Source organism: Neovison vison, chromosome 4 (assembly GCF_020171115.1).
Source record: "Neovison vison isolate M4711 chromosome 4, ASM_NN_V1, whole genome shotgun sequence".
Classification (NCBI taxonomy): domain Eukaryota; kingdom Metazoa; phylum Chordata; class Mammalia; order Carnivora; family Mustelidae; genus Neogale; species Neogale vison.
In genome coordinates, this window is record NC_058094.1 from 38,801,514 (window position 1) to 38,815,974 (window position 14,461).

Genomic DNA, 14,461 nt, shown 5'->3' on the forward strand with positions numbered 1-14,461 from the left:
TAATCTACCTTCCACAGTGTTGCGGGGTGAAATCTGATCATGTCATGGCCCAGCTCAAACCATCAGTGACACCCTATGTCCTTTGCCCAAATCCTTTAAATACTTCAAGGTCTCTTATGCTCTGAACCCTTTTTACTTCTTCATCTTCTGCCCCACCCTCAACTCCAAGCTACTGACTCACTTAGAGATTCCTGAACACATCATCCTGGGCCCTTGCACATGCTGGTCTCACTTCCAGCAGCCTTGGCTCCTGGCCCCCAAGAAGTCTGGTTTAATTCTGTCCACCCACCTAAGGGTCAGGTCAAACACCAGCTCCCCCATCCAGTTGGGATCATCCCAACTTCCCTAGTCTGGGCTTAGTGCCCCTTCTTTGGGCTTCCTTTGACCCTCTACTTCCTCAAACATATCCTAGCCATCTAGCCCATCAATCTACTATAATCCCTGATCTGGGTAAGAGCTCAATCACTGTGAGATTAAAGACAGAACATTTAAGGGAAAAAGAAAATAAAAGAAAAACATATATTTAAATCGTGGAATTATCATTTTAAGAAAAAGTCTTCGTAGTAAATTTTTCTTGAGATTATTCTTCTCTAAGAACAGAAAAAAGTCATAAGTAAGGCATCAATAAATTGAAAATAAAAGAGAGTCTATGGGATTCTCTAAAGAACGAAATAACTTTTACAGCATCTCGAGTGAGGAATTTCAACCTGTCTTCAGGACTTGACCAACAATCCTTACACCATTAGTTACCTGATCCGAGATTTTATTCTCTGTGACATTCTTACAGATAGCTTGGTTCCAAATAAAGCTATGCGCACAGTCCACAGGCACACCCTCCAGAAGCAGTTGTCTAACTTTCTCATTATCTAAGAGGGAAAAGAAAGAGCCTTCAAACTACATCCTTTAGATCAATGAAGTCAAACTCTAAACATTGCTGGTTGACCTTCTGTTACAAGAAAATATTTTGTAGGTGCTCACTTAACTTCTCTAGATGAATATACTTGACTAGAAATTAAGCTACTCCTATAGTTGGTTTCATAAAAGAGCAAAGGCTCCTAAACTTATTTTTTTGACATGTATTTTTAATGTATAAGATATAAAGATCACATTCAGGTAAATAACTGCCTAATCCCACATTTAAGATAACCAAATTCTAGGAACCCCTGCACGGTGAACAATTTCTTTATAACACGCTAGGACAGTACAAGCCATATTTTAACTGCTCATTTAAGGGCTCTTTATACCATTCCTGTCCCTACAGCTGTGCGCCAAAAGATACCAGCTTTTTCTTCTGCTCTATTATTTCAAGTCTCTTATAATCCTTTTCCATTGAACTGAATATTTACTCCTTCTGTAAAACATGTTTTTCTCATTCCTTTAAAATGAGCCTATTTTCTATGAAATGTATTGTTTCATCCCTTTAAAGAAACTGCACCATGCCAAAAAGTACTCCAGTGGGAAAAAAAAGGAGAAACTTTTTCAATTGGAAACATATATACTGATAGAAGAGATTTCCCACATGAAGTCACTGAAACGCTAGGGGGAAAAAAAATCTTCCAACTCTCTTTTATTGGACTGAAAAATTAAAATAAAGAAAAAAAGAAAATCAGACAATTCATGAGTTTTGGCTAATGTCTAAACTACCTACACAGAAAGGTCACACTCAAAGGCACATACCTGCATGGGTCTGATGGCTGGAAAAAAATAAGGTGGAATCGACTGGCCCACAATGTGACAGATTTCAGGGGAGAGCAAAGATAGAATATTACATTGATGTAAAGATCTGAGATCAAAGCTCCTTAAAGCAGAAACTGCTTCTAGTCCTCTGCTGCTCCTCACAGAAGATAATAACCAACAGCATCTTGCGCAATGCTGTGTATGTGAAAGTTCCCACGGCCTGTCTAGGAGCAAACGGGCTCCGTTTCAAACAGCCTCTGTCCACCCAGAATCGCTTCCCTGTGGAGAGCTGCCAACAATGTGAGTGACAGAACTGGGACTCTACAAAAGACAGGGCTGAGCCTGAGGCTTGCAAAGGCACAAAAAAGACGCCCACAACTCCAAATATTCTAAAAAATAATAATAAATAAATAGATGAAACAAAGTAGGTAGGACATCCAGACAATGGAATATCAGTCAGTGTTAAAAAGAAATGAGCTACTGAGCCACGAAGAGACATGGAGGAACCTGAAATGCTTACTACAAAGTGAAAGAAGATATTTGAAAAGGCTACATAGTGTATGATTCCAATGCGATGACATTCGAGAAAACACAACTATGAAGACAGTGAAAAGATCAAGGGCTGGGAGAGAGAGGGAGGAATAGGCAGAGCACAGATTTTTAGAGCAGTCAAACTATTTCATGATACTATAATGATGGGCTCATGCTGTTCCAAATTTGTCAAATCCCACAGAATATAAAACACCAAGAGCGCACCCTGATGGAAACCGTGGACTTTGGGCGACAATGATATGTCAGTGCAGGTTCATGGAGGCTGTGTGTACGTGAGGGCAGGGGAATACAGGAACTTTCTATTCCTTCTGCTCAACTTTGCTGTGAACCTAAAACTGTTCTAAAACATAAACTATTTAAAACATATCAGAGTATGCCTGAAGGCAAAGGGAAAGACCCTTTTAGGTCAAGAGTCTAGTACTGAGGGAAAAAGAATGTTAACAGCTGAGCCAGCATGTACCTAAGTGGGCCTAGAATGACAAGTGATTCTGAATGGAATTCTAAGTCCTTGGCCCAAGACCCAAATCAAGAATACTTTCTTTCATACCAGGCAAAAGCCTTCTAATTCACTGCATAACTACAGAATAACTTAAAGGTTGAAGGAAATCGTTTTTCTTTCTTAAATGTATTTGAAGATGACCAAATTTTCAATTAAAACTTTCTTAATAAGTTTTCCTTAGGGAAGCAAAGGAAATTAAAGTTTGCCTCATTTGGGAATCAAATAAACCAAAGTTTAGTCTTCAAATTCACTCTATTCTAAATTAAACCTGCAGAACAGTTAAAAGGGACCAACTGAAGCTACGAGGGCTTTTTCTCCCAAGAGCAGAAATGGAGGAGTCGGTGCAAAATGACCAATAATTGGACACTTCATGAAGTCACCTGCAGCTCTGTGCTCTAAAGGTACTTGGAAAAGCTGTAAAAAGGGATGATCTCTCACCTATCCCTCTAAAGCCAACTCGATTCTTCCTGTGTTTTGGGTACACACTATCGAAGAGTACATAAAGAAAAAGATTAAGGAGAATAAATCCTACAATGACAGTGCAACAGGAATTATATTTTTAAAATCTCACATGGAAAGCCAGTTACTTACATAGTGCAATGCTGTTGTTAAGTTGAAAAGATTTGCAAAAACAAATTATTAATATTCAAATCAAAATCCAGGATCAAACGATCAAGTAAACTTTTTCAGCGAATCTGAAAATATGCACCGTTACTTCAAGTTCTTCACTGAAAGACTATTTCTTCCCTACAGTCTTGCTATTCTACTCCCAATACTTCTGACACTCAAACATGCAGCCGTTTTCCAGAGAGCAAGCAATCCTGCAACACGGGCTGGGTGTCCTACAATTCACACCAGTTGTGACACACCTTCCTGGAGATGGTGTCCGATCCCACAGGTTAAGGACTCAGTCCCACAAGACTGCCCCTTCTTCAGATGCCAGTTGGAAGTCCCTGGTCTCCAGTACCTCTGACCAGCTGGCTAGAAATTGGTCCCACCTATACGACCCCCTCCTCAAATTCAGTAATTGGCTAGAATGGCTCCCAGAACTCAAGAAAAGTTTACTGACTCCATTACTGTTTTGTTTTGCTTTGTTTTTTAATGAAAAGATTTAACTCAGCCAACAGCCAGATGGAAGAGAAACACAGGGTAAGTATGAGGGAACAAGGGAACAAGGAGGCCCTGGCCCTCTTCAAACTCACTGCCCTCCCAGCATCTTCAAGTGTTCAGCAAACGGGAAGTTCTCCAAACCCCAACTGTATAAGATTTTACACAGGCATAATCAAGTAGGCATGACCAATTAAATCACTGCCTTTTGACAATCAAACTCAATCTCTAACCCACCTCCCCCTCCCAGAGGCAGGTCTGGATGGGGCAGGGGTAGAAGTGTCTTGAGAAAGTTCTAACGCTCTAACCTTGAGGTTGGTTCCCCAGGTAACCAGCCCACCATCCTAGAGACTTTTTACCTCATTAACATAAAAGTTGTGACTGAAAGGGGCTTTAATGAATAAGAAAAGACACTCCTTTAGCCTTTAAGGCTTTAAGGCTGTTATCACTTAGGGAATTACAAGGACTTTAGGAGCTTTATACCAGGAAAGGGGCAGCTGCACGGAGACCAAAATACATATTTCTTATTATATCGCAATATCACAGTCATATACCCCCTCTTTTCAGAATCCTCTAATCCCCAGTACACACAAGAAGACAGTTTGTCCTGCAAATAAGAAGGGCAAACCCTTCTTTATGGTTTAAGTAGCACCAAAATTGGTCTGTTTTGTCCAAGTTAAAACAGGCAGAGAACGACTTCAGATGTAGAAAGAGAAACTGGAAGTACATCAGAGAATTAAGTTTTCAATCATCATGACACCGAGACTCTTCCAAGGATTAATCTTTTATTAATTGACCCGGCTCATCAAAGTCTATTTCTAACTTTAGTTTTAAGTTACCATCCTAGATGATACATTACATCTCTTAGTGATATTGTTATAATCCTAATTCCTCAAAAAGTGTAATTCTTTTTTTTTTTTTTTTAAGATTTTATTTATTTATTTGACAGACAGAGATCACAAGCAGGCAGAGGCAGGCAGAGAGAGGAGGAAGCAGGCTCCCTGCTGAGCAGAGAGCCCGACGCGGGGCTCGATCCCAGGACCCTGAGATCATGACCTGAGCTGAAGGCAGAGGCTCAACCCACTGAGCCACCCAGGCGCCCCACAAAAAGTGTAATTCTTTATGTAGCTCACATACCAATACTTCTTCAATGAAATTACCTAAAACAGGTTTTAATAAAATACAACAAGGACTACCAAGATGGTAGGCTCTTAAAGAAATTAAATCCTATGTCTTAAGGTAGACTTTAATTTTCCTGGAACTGATTCCTATGAAGATAAAAGCCTTAAAAAGAATTTAACACGTAAATAACTCATTCCAAAAAAGGATCTGAGGCAGCAAGGGAAAGTAAGTGGAGTTGAAACTACAGCTTTAAGGCAATTAAGACAGTCAGTGTTTAATGCTCAGTCAACACTGCAACTTTGAGGGTTGCATCAGACAATAATGCCATTAAAAAAGAAAAGAGGCAACAACTCACTGAGTAATGTCTGAGGCTCCATGATTAACTAACCTGCCTACAGAGCTTCAAACTCCTCTCTCATCCAACCCTCCTTTCATGTAAAGATCTGACAGACTAATTTGTTGCTCCTTTAATAAGCTATTAACTCCATGTGGAGGTTAAAAAAAAAAAAACTGAAGTTATTACTACACATACCTGTATTTTTCCTCTCAAAATTCAGAAGGTAATTTTAATGATTCTTCCAATTCAGTGTTTAAATGACAGTAAATACAACACGATATTATCACCATTGTTGAGAATCCCAGATCAGACTAAAATTTTAGCAGGCTCCTAACCACCATCTGATGCCACCTTACCCAACAACCTCCCACAGGCCACTCTACTGAGTCTAAACCAAGACTTCTTACCCTTCAGCACCTGGGATGGCCTTGCCAGGATTCGAACCTGGATCATCTGTATGGTCAGACAGAGGCTTCCAATGAGCACAAGACCAGCTGCGGGTGCAGATCCCTTCCTCACAATTAAAATTCTGAAATGCCAGGCATTTTCAGAGAACCCGGTTTGCAGAACGACAGGTTTTTACCAGATACTAAAAATAAAGAACTCAGGGGAAAAAAAAAATGAACATAAGGATAAGGCTACACGTCTCCTAGCTAAAAGACACTTCTATACACACCATCTCCTTTGGTTATAATCACCTTGAAAGGGAGGCAGGTAAAGATGACCCTAACTTTTTACAGATGAAGTCAATGCAGAACTGTCAGAACTCTTCTCAGGGAACTAAACTACTCAAAATTGAAAGGAAAACCAGGAGTGTTCTAGAAACTTTACCTTGGCATTTTTCTGGATTGGGCAAAACTTTGGACCTCTTTGGAGGCAAATTTATTCGAGGATCCCCAACAGTCAGTCCCAAAATAGTACCGGCTGGAATTTCTGCTGGTGATGTTATTCCTTTAACAAAAAACAAATAAAACCCAACCTTTTACAAAGCCATTCACAATATATACACTTGCTTGAATATTCAAATTTTTTAATAAAAATTGCTTCTTGGGCTAATTATTAAAAAACCTACATTCCTCTTTTGTCCCATTAATACTTTTAGAGAGTAAATTAACATTCATAGAGAGTAACATTTCTTACCAAAAGCATTAAGTTAACATAACAGATTATTTTACAACATGAACATGTATATTTCAATCACTGATAACTACAGTAGCTTCACACACAAACGTAATTGTGTACGGATAAGTAGAGACCTTCGTTTCAGTACCTGGACTATGTGTTTACCTATCATATCAGAATGCCAGTTATTTGGCATACTAACATAAACTCAGAGTTTCCTAAGTTCACTGAGTCAGGCACCACTCTTCCATGTTCTCTTGCTGTATTATGACAAGGAGTTCCAAGTTAAAAGGCACTGCTCCGTGTAGTTAGCCCAACTGTAAAACACTCTTTTAATGCACTTCCCACTCCTCCCTCCGTCCCCAAACCACCCGGTCAGTCTTCCCTCTGAATACCTCCCAACAACTCAAAAATGGCTTCTTGTCTGTGATGAAGGGAAACGCTATCAGGATTCTTACAGGTTTCAATCCACCAGTGGTGAGGTGTCTTCTCCGTGTCTTCTCCCTCCTGAAAAATAACAACTCCTATTCACCAGAGAAATGATGAATCAGACTTGATCATTTTGTTAGGGCTGAGATCCGTGGACAACTGCTCCCCTGTTTAACACACTAATTCACACCAACCTAAGTGCTCTTCTAATCAGAGGCATGGACATAGCATTACACTTCTCTCAAGATTTCACACACTAAAAACCACACCTATGGTTTTCAGAGAGACACCTGCGTTCTTCTCTCAGCACACTACTGAGGAAAGAGGCCTGCCCCTTGCTCCTCTCCCACTACTGCCAACTTCATACCAATTTAAGCAATAAGACTTTCCCCACAAAAAGAAACACCAAACCTACACTGTCTGAAGATATCTTTGGTAAAATGATATCTTACAATTGCTTTATTCCTAGAAACTTCAAATAAGATACACGAGTCTTCTACTTGTATTTTCCCCAGATTTTCAATTCCTCATTGAGCAAGGTTTCAAAAATCATCTCAGGGGTACTTGGCTGGCTCAGTCAGAAGAGACTGAAACTCTTAACATCAGGGTCATGAGTTTGAGCTCCATGCTAGCACAGAGATTACTTACATGAATAAAAATATAAGAACCTGGGGTGCCTGGGTGGCTCAGTCAGTTAAGCATCTGCCTTTGGTTTGGGTTGTGATCGCAGGGTCCTAGGATCAAGCCCTGATCCTAGGGCCCCAAGCCCAGCAGGGAGCCTGCTTCTCCCTCCCCACCCTGGTTCATGCTGTTGCTATCTCTGTCTCTCAAATAAATAAATAAAATCTAAATAAATAAATAAATAAATAATTTTTAGAGACTTAAAAAACAAAAACAAAAAAAAGAAAACCGAAAAGCACCTCCGTACCAGGTGCACACAGAGCAAGAGACTTACAGCCATGATTCATACGGAAGTTCACTGAAGTAGGACGTGCTCCTACAGATTCTATGGAAGCAACCTGTTAACATACGAGCTATTTATGTCACTCAGATAGCATAGCTTATTGGTTTAAAGCACAGGCTCCGGAACCAAACTTCTCAGGTTCAAATCCTCCCTGAGCGACTTATAAGCTGGAATGGAGCCCCTCCTCTGTGTTAAACACTGAGGACAGAGTCCTTGCCCTCACCAAGTTCAATATGAACATCGCCTAAGTACACAAGCAAATCTAAACATATAAACTGAGAAATGTACAAAATGTAATGAAATAAAATATAATTGATTTCATTTAACTTGGGGGTCAGGAAGGGATTCCACAGAGGGAAATGAGATAAAGGCTGAAATCTGAAGACTAAGGAAGGTTTACCAAGCAAAGAGGGGGCGAGGACAGAACATTCGGCCAGGGTGGGGAGAAAGCAGGTGTGAAGGCTTTAAGGGAGCAGAGACCTGACATATTCCAGGACCTGAGAGAAGGACAGCACAGCTGAGCTGCAGTGCGGAGAGACAGAGCCAGAGGCAGGAAGCCACGAGAGCACGCAGTCATGTGAACGACCACAAATACAGTTAAGAAGCTACTCAATAGCTTTAGATCGGGAAATGACAATATATGAACCAACTGTTAAGAGACCATTCTGTGGGGCGCCTGGGTGGCTCAGTGGGTTAAGCCGCTGCCTTCGGCTCGGGTCATGATCTCAGGGTCCTGGGATCAAGTCCCACATTGGGCTCTCTGCTCAGCAGGGAGCCTGCTTCCCTCTCTCTCTGCCTGCCTCTCCATCTACTTGTGATTTCTCTCTGTCAAATAAATACATAAAATCTTAAAAAAAAAAAAAAAAAGAGAGAGACCATTCTGTTCCCTGCGTGGAGGCTGTGGTGAAAGGAAGGAAGAGCAGAGGAAGTGAGGAAGCTGCTTCGGTGAGACACACTGGTTGAGGCCGGTGTAGAAGCACAGAGAGAGAGAAGTAGCTTTTGATTTTTAAAGTATTTTTCTTCTAACAGCTCAAAATCTGTTCCCACCTACATCCTGTCTAACCACATGAACTCTGTGGGAGGCCCCGGCACGGAAGGGCCAGCTGTGCTAACACAAGGAAACAAACCAAATCTGAACCTGGAGCATCTGATTCCTAACCTCGTCACTCTTCTCTAGACCCGCAGGGGCAACTTGGTAGCCACCGGCCACAGAGATCTATTTTTATTTAATTTCTAGTTAATTAAAATTCAATGAAGGTACAAATTCAGCTCCTCAGTCACACCAGCCACATCTCAAGTGCTCAAGAGCTACATGGGCTAACAGCTACCACACTCAGTGCACCCTTGACGAAAGCTGGACAGTGACACACTAGACATATTGCTCTTAACCTTTTCGGGACCACAGCCCTTTAAAACTAGCCCCAGAGAGCCTTATTACATTGCTGGAGGGAATGCAAGCTAGTGCAGCCACTCTGGAAAACAGCATGGAGGTTCCCCAAAACGTTAAAAATAGAGCTACCCTATGACCCAGCAATCGCACTACTGGGTATTTACCCTAAAGATACAAATGTAGTGATCCGAAGGGGCATGTGAAGCCGAATGTTTATAGCAGCAATGTCCACAATAGCCAAACTATGGAAAGAGCCCAGATGTCCATTGATAGATGAACAGGTAAAGAAGATGTGATATAAATATACAATGGAGGGGCGCCTGGGTGGCTCAGTGGGTTAAAGCCTCTGCCTTCAGCTCAGATCATGATCCCAGGGTCCTGGGATCGAGCCCTGCATCAGGCTCTCTGCCCAGCAGGGAGCCTGCCCCCACCCCTTTGTCTGCCTCGCTGCCTACTTGTGATATCTGTCTGTCAAATAAATAAATAAAATCTTTAAAAAATACACACACACACACACACACACAATGGACTATTATGCAGCCATCAAAAACCTAAAATCTTGCCATTTGTAACAATAGGGATAGAACTAGAGTATGTTATGATAAATCAGTCACTTATGATATGATAAATCAGTGAAATCAGTCACTCAAAGAAAGTCAAATACCATACGATTTCACTCATGTGGAATGAGTGGAATAAGAAACAAAACAGAGGATCAGAAGGGAAGGGAGGGAAAAATAAAACAAGATGAAATGAGAGAGGGAGACAAACTGTAAGAGACTCTTAATCATAGGAAACAAACAGGGTTGCTGGAGGGGAGGTGGGGGGATGGGGTCACTGGGTGATGGCCATTAATATAATTAATATAATGAGCACTGGGTGTTCTGTAAGACTGATGAATCACTGAACTCTGCCTCTGAAACTAACAATACACTGTGTGTTAACTGAATTTAAATTTTAAAAAAAGAAAAAACTATCCCCAGAAAATATGCACCACACAAGTACAAACAAACAAAAAATGGCACAGAATTTTAGTGACTTTAAGGGCTCTGTTACCCACAAAACTCACCATCTACATGGATAGTCTGCATTTAATAAGAACAAGTCTGTTTACTTATTAGATTCACTGAGATCTGTTCTTCTAGAAGTGGAAGGTGACCAAGTCTTTGATAAGAAGCAGAGACAGAGAAAGAAACATTTATAGGCCGTGGCCCCAGACGGTACCGAAATATGTTAGGTCTCACAAATTTGCTAAGAAGGACATGAGTGGAATAAAGCACCACAGTCGCATTTACTCTCACGGTCTGGACAGAAGCGGCCTTCAGCGCCTCAGTCAGGATGGAGTGGGAAAGCGGACCGATCAACCGGAGCCTGTTCATCTCCATCGTCAAATCACTGAAAGAGAGAAAAGGTCTCGAGATGGAAACGTCCACTGTACACAGTGTCTGAGCCACTGGTGAAAACAGAGCAAGTCTTCACTAAAACTACTCAGTGGGTTCAGAGCGAATCCAGCCTATACCTGATTATAATGCCTGTGGCTGCAGAGATCCAAGAAGACGGCTGGTGTGGGTCTCTAGTTCCGTCACCGATGACTTTTTTAACGGGTTTACCATTTTCTCCATCATCTTTCCGTTTTCTTTTCTTGCCAATTTTCTCATCAGGCAGTTCAGTTTGGCTTTTTTCTTCAGAAGTTGTCGGCAGGGGGCCGGGGGTGCAGACGGTGGGTTTGATGGGTTCCACACACTGGCACGCCGCTTTGAGTTCCTCTAAAATATCCTAAGGAAATATTGAGACACTTCAGGGGGTTTAGTTCATATTATTTTTACGCCCTTTAAAAATTTTACATCCTGGGGTGCCTGGGTGGCTCAGTGGGTTAAAGCCTCTGCCTTTGGCTCAGGTCATGATCCCAGAGTCCTGGGATCGAGCCCCACATCAGGCCCTCTGCTCAGCGGAGAACCTGCTTCCTCCTCTCTCTCTCTGCCTGCCTCTCTGCCTACTTGTGATCTCTCTCTGTCAAATAAATAAATAAAATCTTTTTTTAAAAATAAATAAATAAATAAAAAATTTACATCTTTATCCCTTTACAAATTAAATGAAATTCACCATCATCAAAAAGCTTTTGGGGCGCCTGGGTGGCTCAGTCGTTAACTGTCTACCTACGGCTCAGGTCCTGATCCCAAGGTCCTGGGATTGAGCCCTGCATTGGGCTCCCTGCTCAGTGGGAAGCCTACTTCTCCCTCTCCCACGCCCCCTGCTTGTGTTCCCTCTCTTGCTGTGTCTCACTCTATCAAATAAATAAAATCTTTAAAAAAAAAAGCTTTTTTGTTGCTTCTAAACACGGCATGGCATTTGAAACAAAAAAGCTCTTAAGTGTCAGGGGCACCTGGGTGGCTCAGTTGGTTAAGCCTCTGCCTTAGGCTTGGGTCATGATCCCAGGGTTCTGGGATTGAGACCCGCCTGCTTGTGCACTTCTCTGTCAAATACATAAATAACATCTTGGGACACCTGGGTGGCTCGGTTGGTCAAAATCCCACAGTCTTGGGATCAAGTCCTGCATGGGCTCCTTGTTCAACAGGGAACCTGCTTCTCCCTGTGCCTGCCTCTCCCTCTGCTTGCGCTCTCTCTCTCTCTGACCAAAAAAAAAGAAAGAAAGAAAGAAAAAATCTTAAATAAATAAAATCTTTTTAAAAAACCAAACTCCTGGGGCGCCTGGGTGGCTCAGTGGGTTAAGCCGCTGCCTTCGGCTCGGGTCATGATCTCAGGGTCCTGGGATCGAGTCCCGCATCGGGCTCTCTGCTCGGCAGGGAGCCTGCTTCCTCCTCTCTCTCTCTGCCTGCCTCTCTGCCTACTTGTGATCTGTCTCTGTCAAATAAATAAATAAAATCTTAAAAAAAAAAAAAAACAAAACCAAACTCCTAAGTTTGTGAAGATTAATGAAAGAGTAATGTAAACAACATGACTACTCTGAACAGTTAACATTTTTTTGAAAATGAGTTTAAAGAGAAAATTTACAGCTTACCATATGAAACCAGTGAATAGACCAAAAAAAAAAAAAAGAGTAACAGAGATTAAAAATCATCAGACTTACTTAAAACAGCTACTCCTCATCAAAGAGGCTCTGACAAGCACATAGATACCAGTGAATTCAGGCATCATGGGCGCATCAGACCAATGCAGCCCTTCAAGCCACTATTAATACAGTGGGTCTTTATCTCTACTTTTGCGTATGGTTTACCAAAACGCAAAAGGTCAAGATTTGCTTCATTTCATAGTCACATAACATTTTTTTCCCTATATTCAAATACCAAGCTATCCGCCCAACTTTTATACTACTTACACTTCCAAAGCACTGATTTCAATGGTAATTAAGAATGCAGTAACAGGGGCACCTGGGCGGCTCAGTCATTAAGCATCCGCCTTAGACTCAGGTCATGATCCCAGGGTCCTGGAATCAAGCCCCACATCGGGCTCCCTGCTCGGCGGGAAGCCTGCTTCTCCCTCTCCCACTCTCCCTGCTTGCATTCCCTCTCTCGCTCTGTCAAATAAATAAAATCTTAAAAAAAAAAAAAAAAAAAGAATGCAGTAACAGAGTTGTGAGGAAATCATCTCAAGGATTATACCTGTTTAAGCGTTGGATGAAGCCAGATCCACAACTGCCTGCTCTCAGAAGTGTGACTGGGTGTCCTCTCAGACTTCCAAATAAATGTGACGGGCCCCAGCATCTCTCGAGGGTATCTGTTTGCCCGATAGAGCAGGACACTACCTTGGCGCCTCCCAGACAGGCAGTGAACTGCCGCGAAAGTCAGTCCTGATGTAAACAAAGACAACACATAACACATCATGATCTCCGGTGCTTAGATGGCTGTGCTATCGCCCGATCGCCACACTGTTTCTTGTTGTCTATCTCCCTGAGGGATGAGGCATTGCTTTTGATCATTGCATAGATCAAATCCTGGCAGACGGTAAGTTCTCAATAAACAGTGAATGAATAATTTGAAGAGGTTTGAGTTTCTGCCTGACTGAAGTCACTCCACCCGAACAACGGCTCTCTCACTTAACACCTGACAACGTTAGAAATGATCTGAAACAACCCCCACTTCTCTAACATTAACACGCTCCTTGGGAACAAGAACTCTCTCTCGCATTTTGATTTATGTTTAAATTCCAAAAAGCTTCCTTGCTAGGGATATGAGTAAATACTCAAAGACTAAAATAGTGCTCAGCTTTGAAACAGGTTTACCTGCATCTATGCTACACATCGGAGAAAGAGCCTTCAGAATGTCTTCCTCTTTGCCCTTCAACTCCAAACAACAGTAGTAGGATAAATCCTGCACAGAGGGAGAGACATAATTAAATACTCAGGAAAGGACATGGGGGAAAACTGTGAGAAGCCAAAGGCCACATCAGAAAAACTTCTACAGGTCCATGACACAGACCAAATTGCTAAAGCTATCATTTCATAAATCAAAATCTGTAATCTGTCTATTCCTAGGACATTAGCAAATATTCTTTTTTTTTTTTTAAGATTTTATTTATTTATTTGACAGACAGAGATCACAACTAGGCAGAGAGGCAGGCAGAGAGAGAGGAGGAAGCAGCTCCCTGCTGAGCAGAGAGCCCGATGCAGGGCTCAATCCCAGGACCCTGGGATCATGACCAGAGCCAAAGGCAGAGGTTTTAACCCACTGAGCCACCCAGGCGCCCCAAATATTCTTAAACCAATCTTAAGCAAAGTCAAAATGAATTTTCATTTAAAATGTTAAGTTACGGTATCCTTGTCAGAAAGAATATCTGTGAGTGCTCCTAGCTGGCTCAAATGCCCATTGTTGGATAAACAGATAAACAAGACGGGAGTATCACATACAACGCAGTACTATTCAGCCTCAAACATGAGGAAATTCCAGCACATGAGACGACATGGCTGAACCTTGAAGACATTATGTTAAGTGAAGTAAGTCAGTCTCAAAAGGATAAATATTGTGAGATTCTTATATGAGGCATCTAGAATGGTCAAATTCCTAGCGACAGAAAGTAAAATGGTGGTTGCTGGGAGCAAGAGGGTGGGCAACGGGGAGTTATTGTTTAACAGGGGTAGTTTCATTTTGAGAAGATGAAAAAGATCTGGAGATGGACAGTGACCATAGGTTACACAACAACGGGACTACCGTTAATGCCACAGAAGTGCGCACTTAAAAATAATTAAAGGGCATGCCTGGCTATCTCACTCTGTAGGGCATGCAACTCTAGATCTCAGGGTTGCAA

At 41.8% G+C, this 14,461-nt stretch overlaps 1 protein-coding gene across 3 annotated transcripts in view; it reads right to left on the reverse strand.

Annotated features, from left to right (window-relative positions):
- Positions 1 to 14,461, reverse strand: part of POP1 (POP1 homolog, ribonuclease P/MRP subunit) — a 38,244-nt gene that overhangs the window by 12,043 nt on the left and 11,740 nt on the right. For 2 of the 3 annotated variants that reach the window (XM_044245227.1, XM_044245229.1), the window contains 7 exons: positions 13,440 to 13,527; positions 12,820 to 13,007; positions 10,719 to 10,975; positions 10,444 to 10,594; positions 6,812 to 6,923; positions 6,126 to 6,245; positions 751 to 866 (listed from right to left, as the gene is read on the reverse strand). In XM_044245227.1, the coding sequence (XP_044101162.1) occupies positions 751 to 866; positions 6,126 to 6,245; positions 6,812 to 6,923; positions 10,444 to 10,594; positions 10,719 to 10,975; positions 12,820 to 13,007; positions 13,440 to 13,527 (1,032 nt within the window). The remainder of the gene's footprint in view (positions 1 to 750; positions 867 to 6,125; positions 6,246 to 6,811; positions 6,924 to 10,443; positions 10,595 to 10,718; positions 10,976 to 12,819; positions 13,008 to 13,439; positions 13,528 to 14,461) is intronic. The other variant, XM_044245228.1, reaches the window with a different exon arrangement.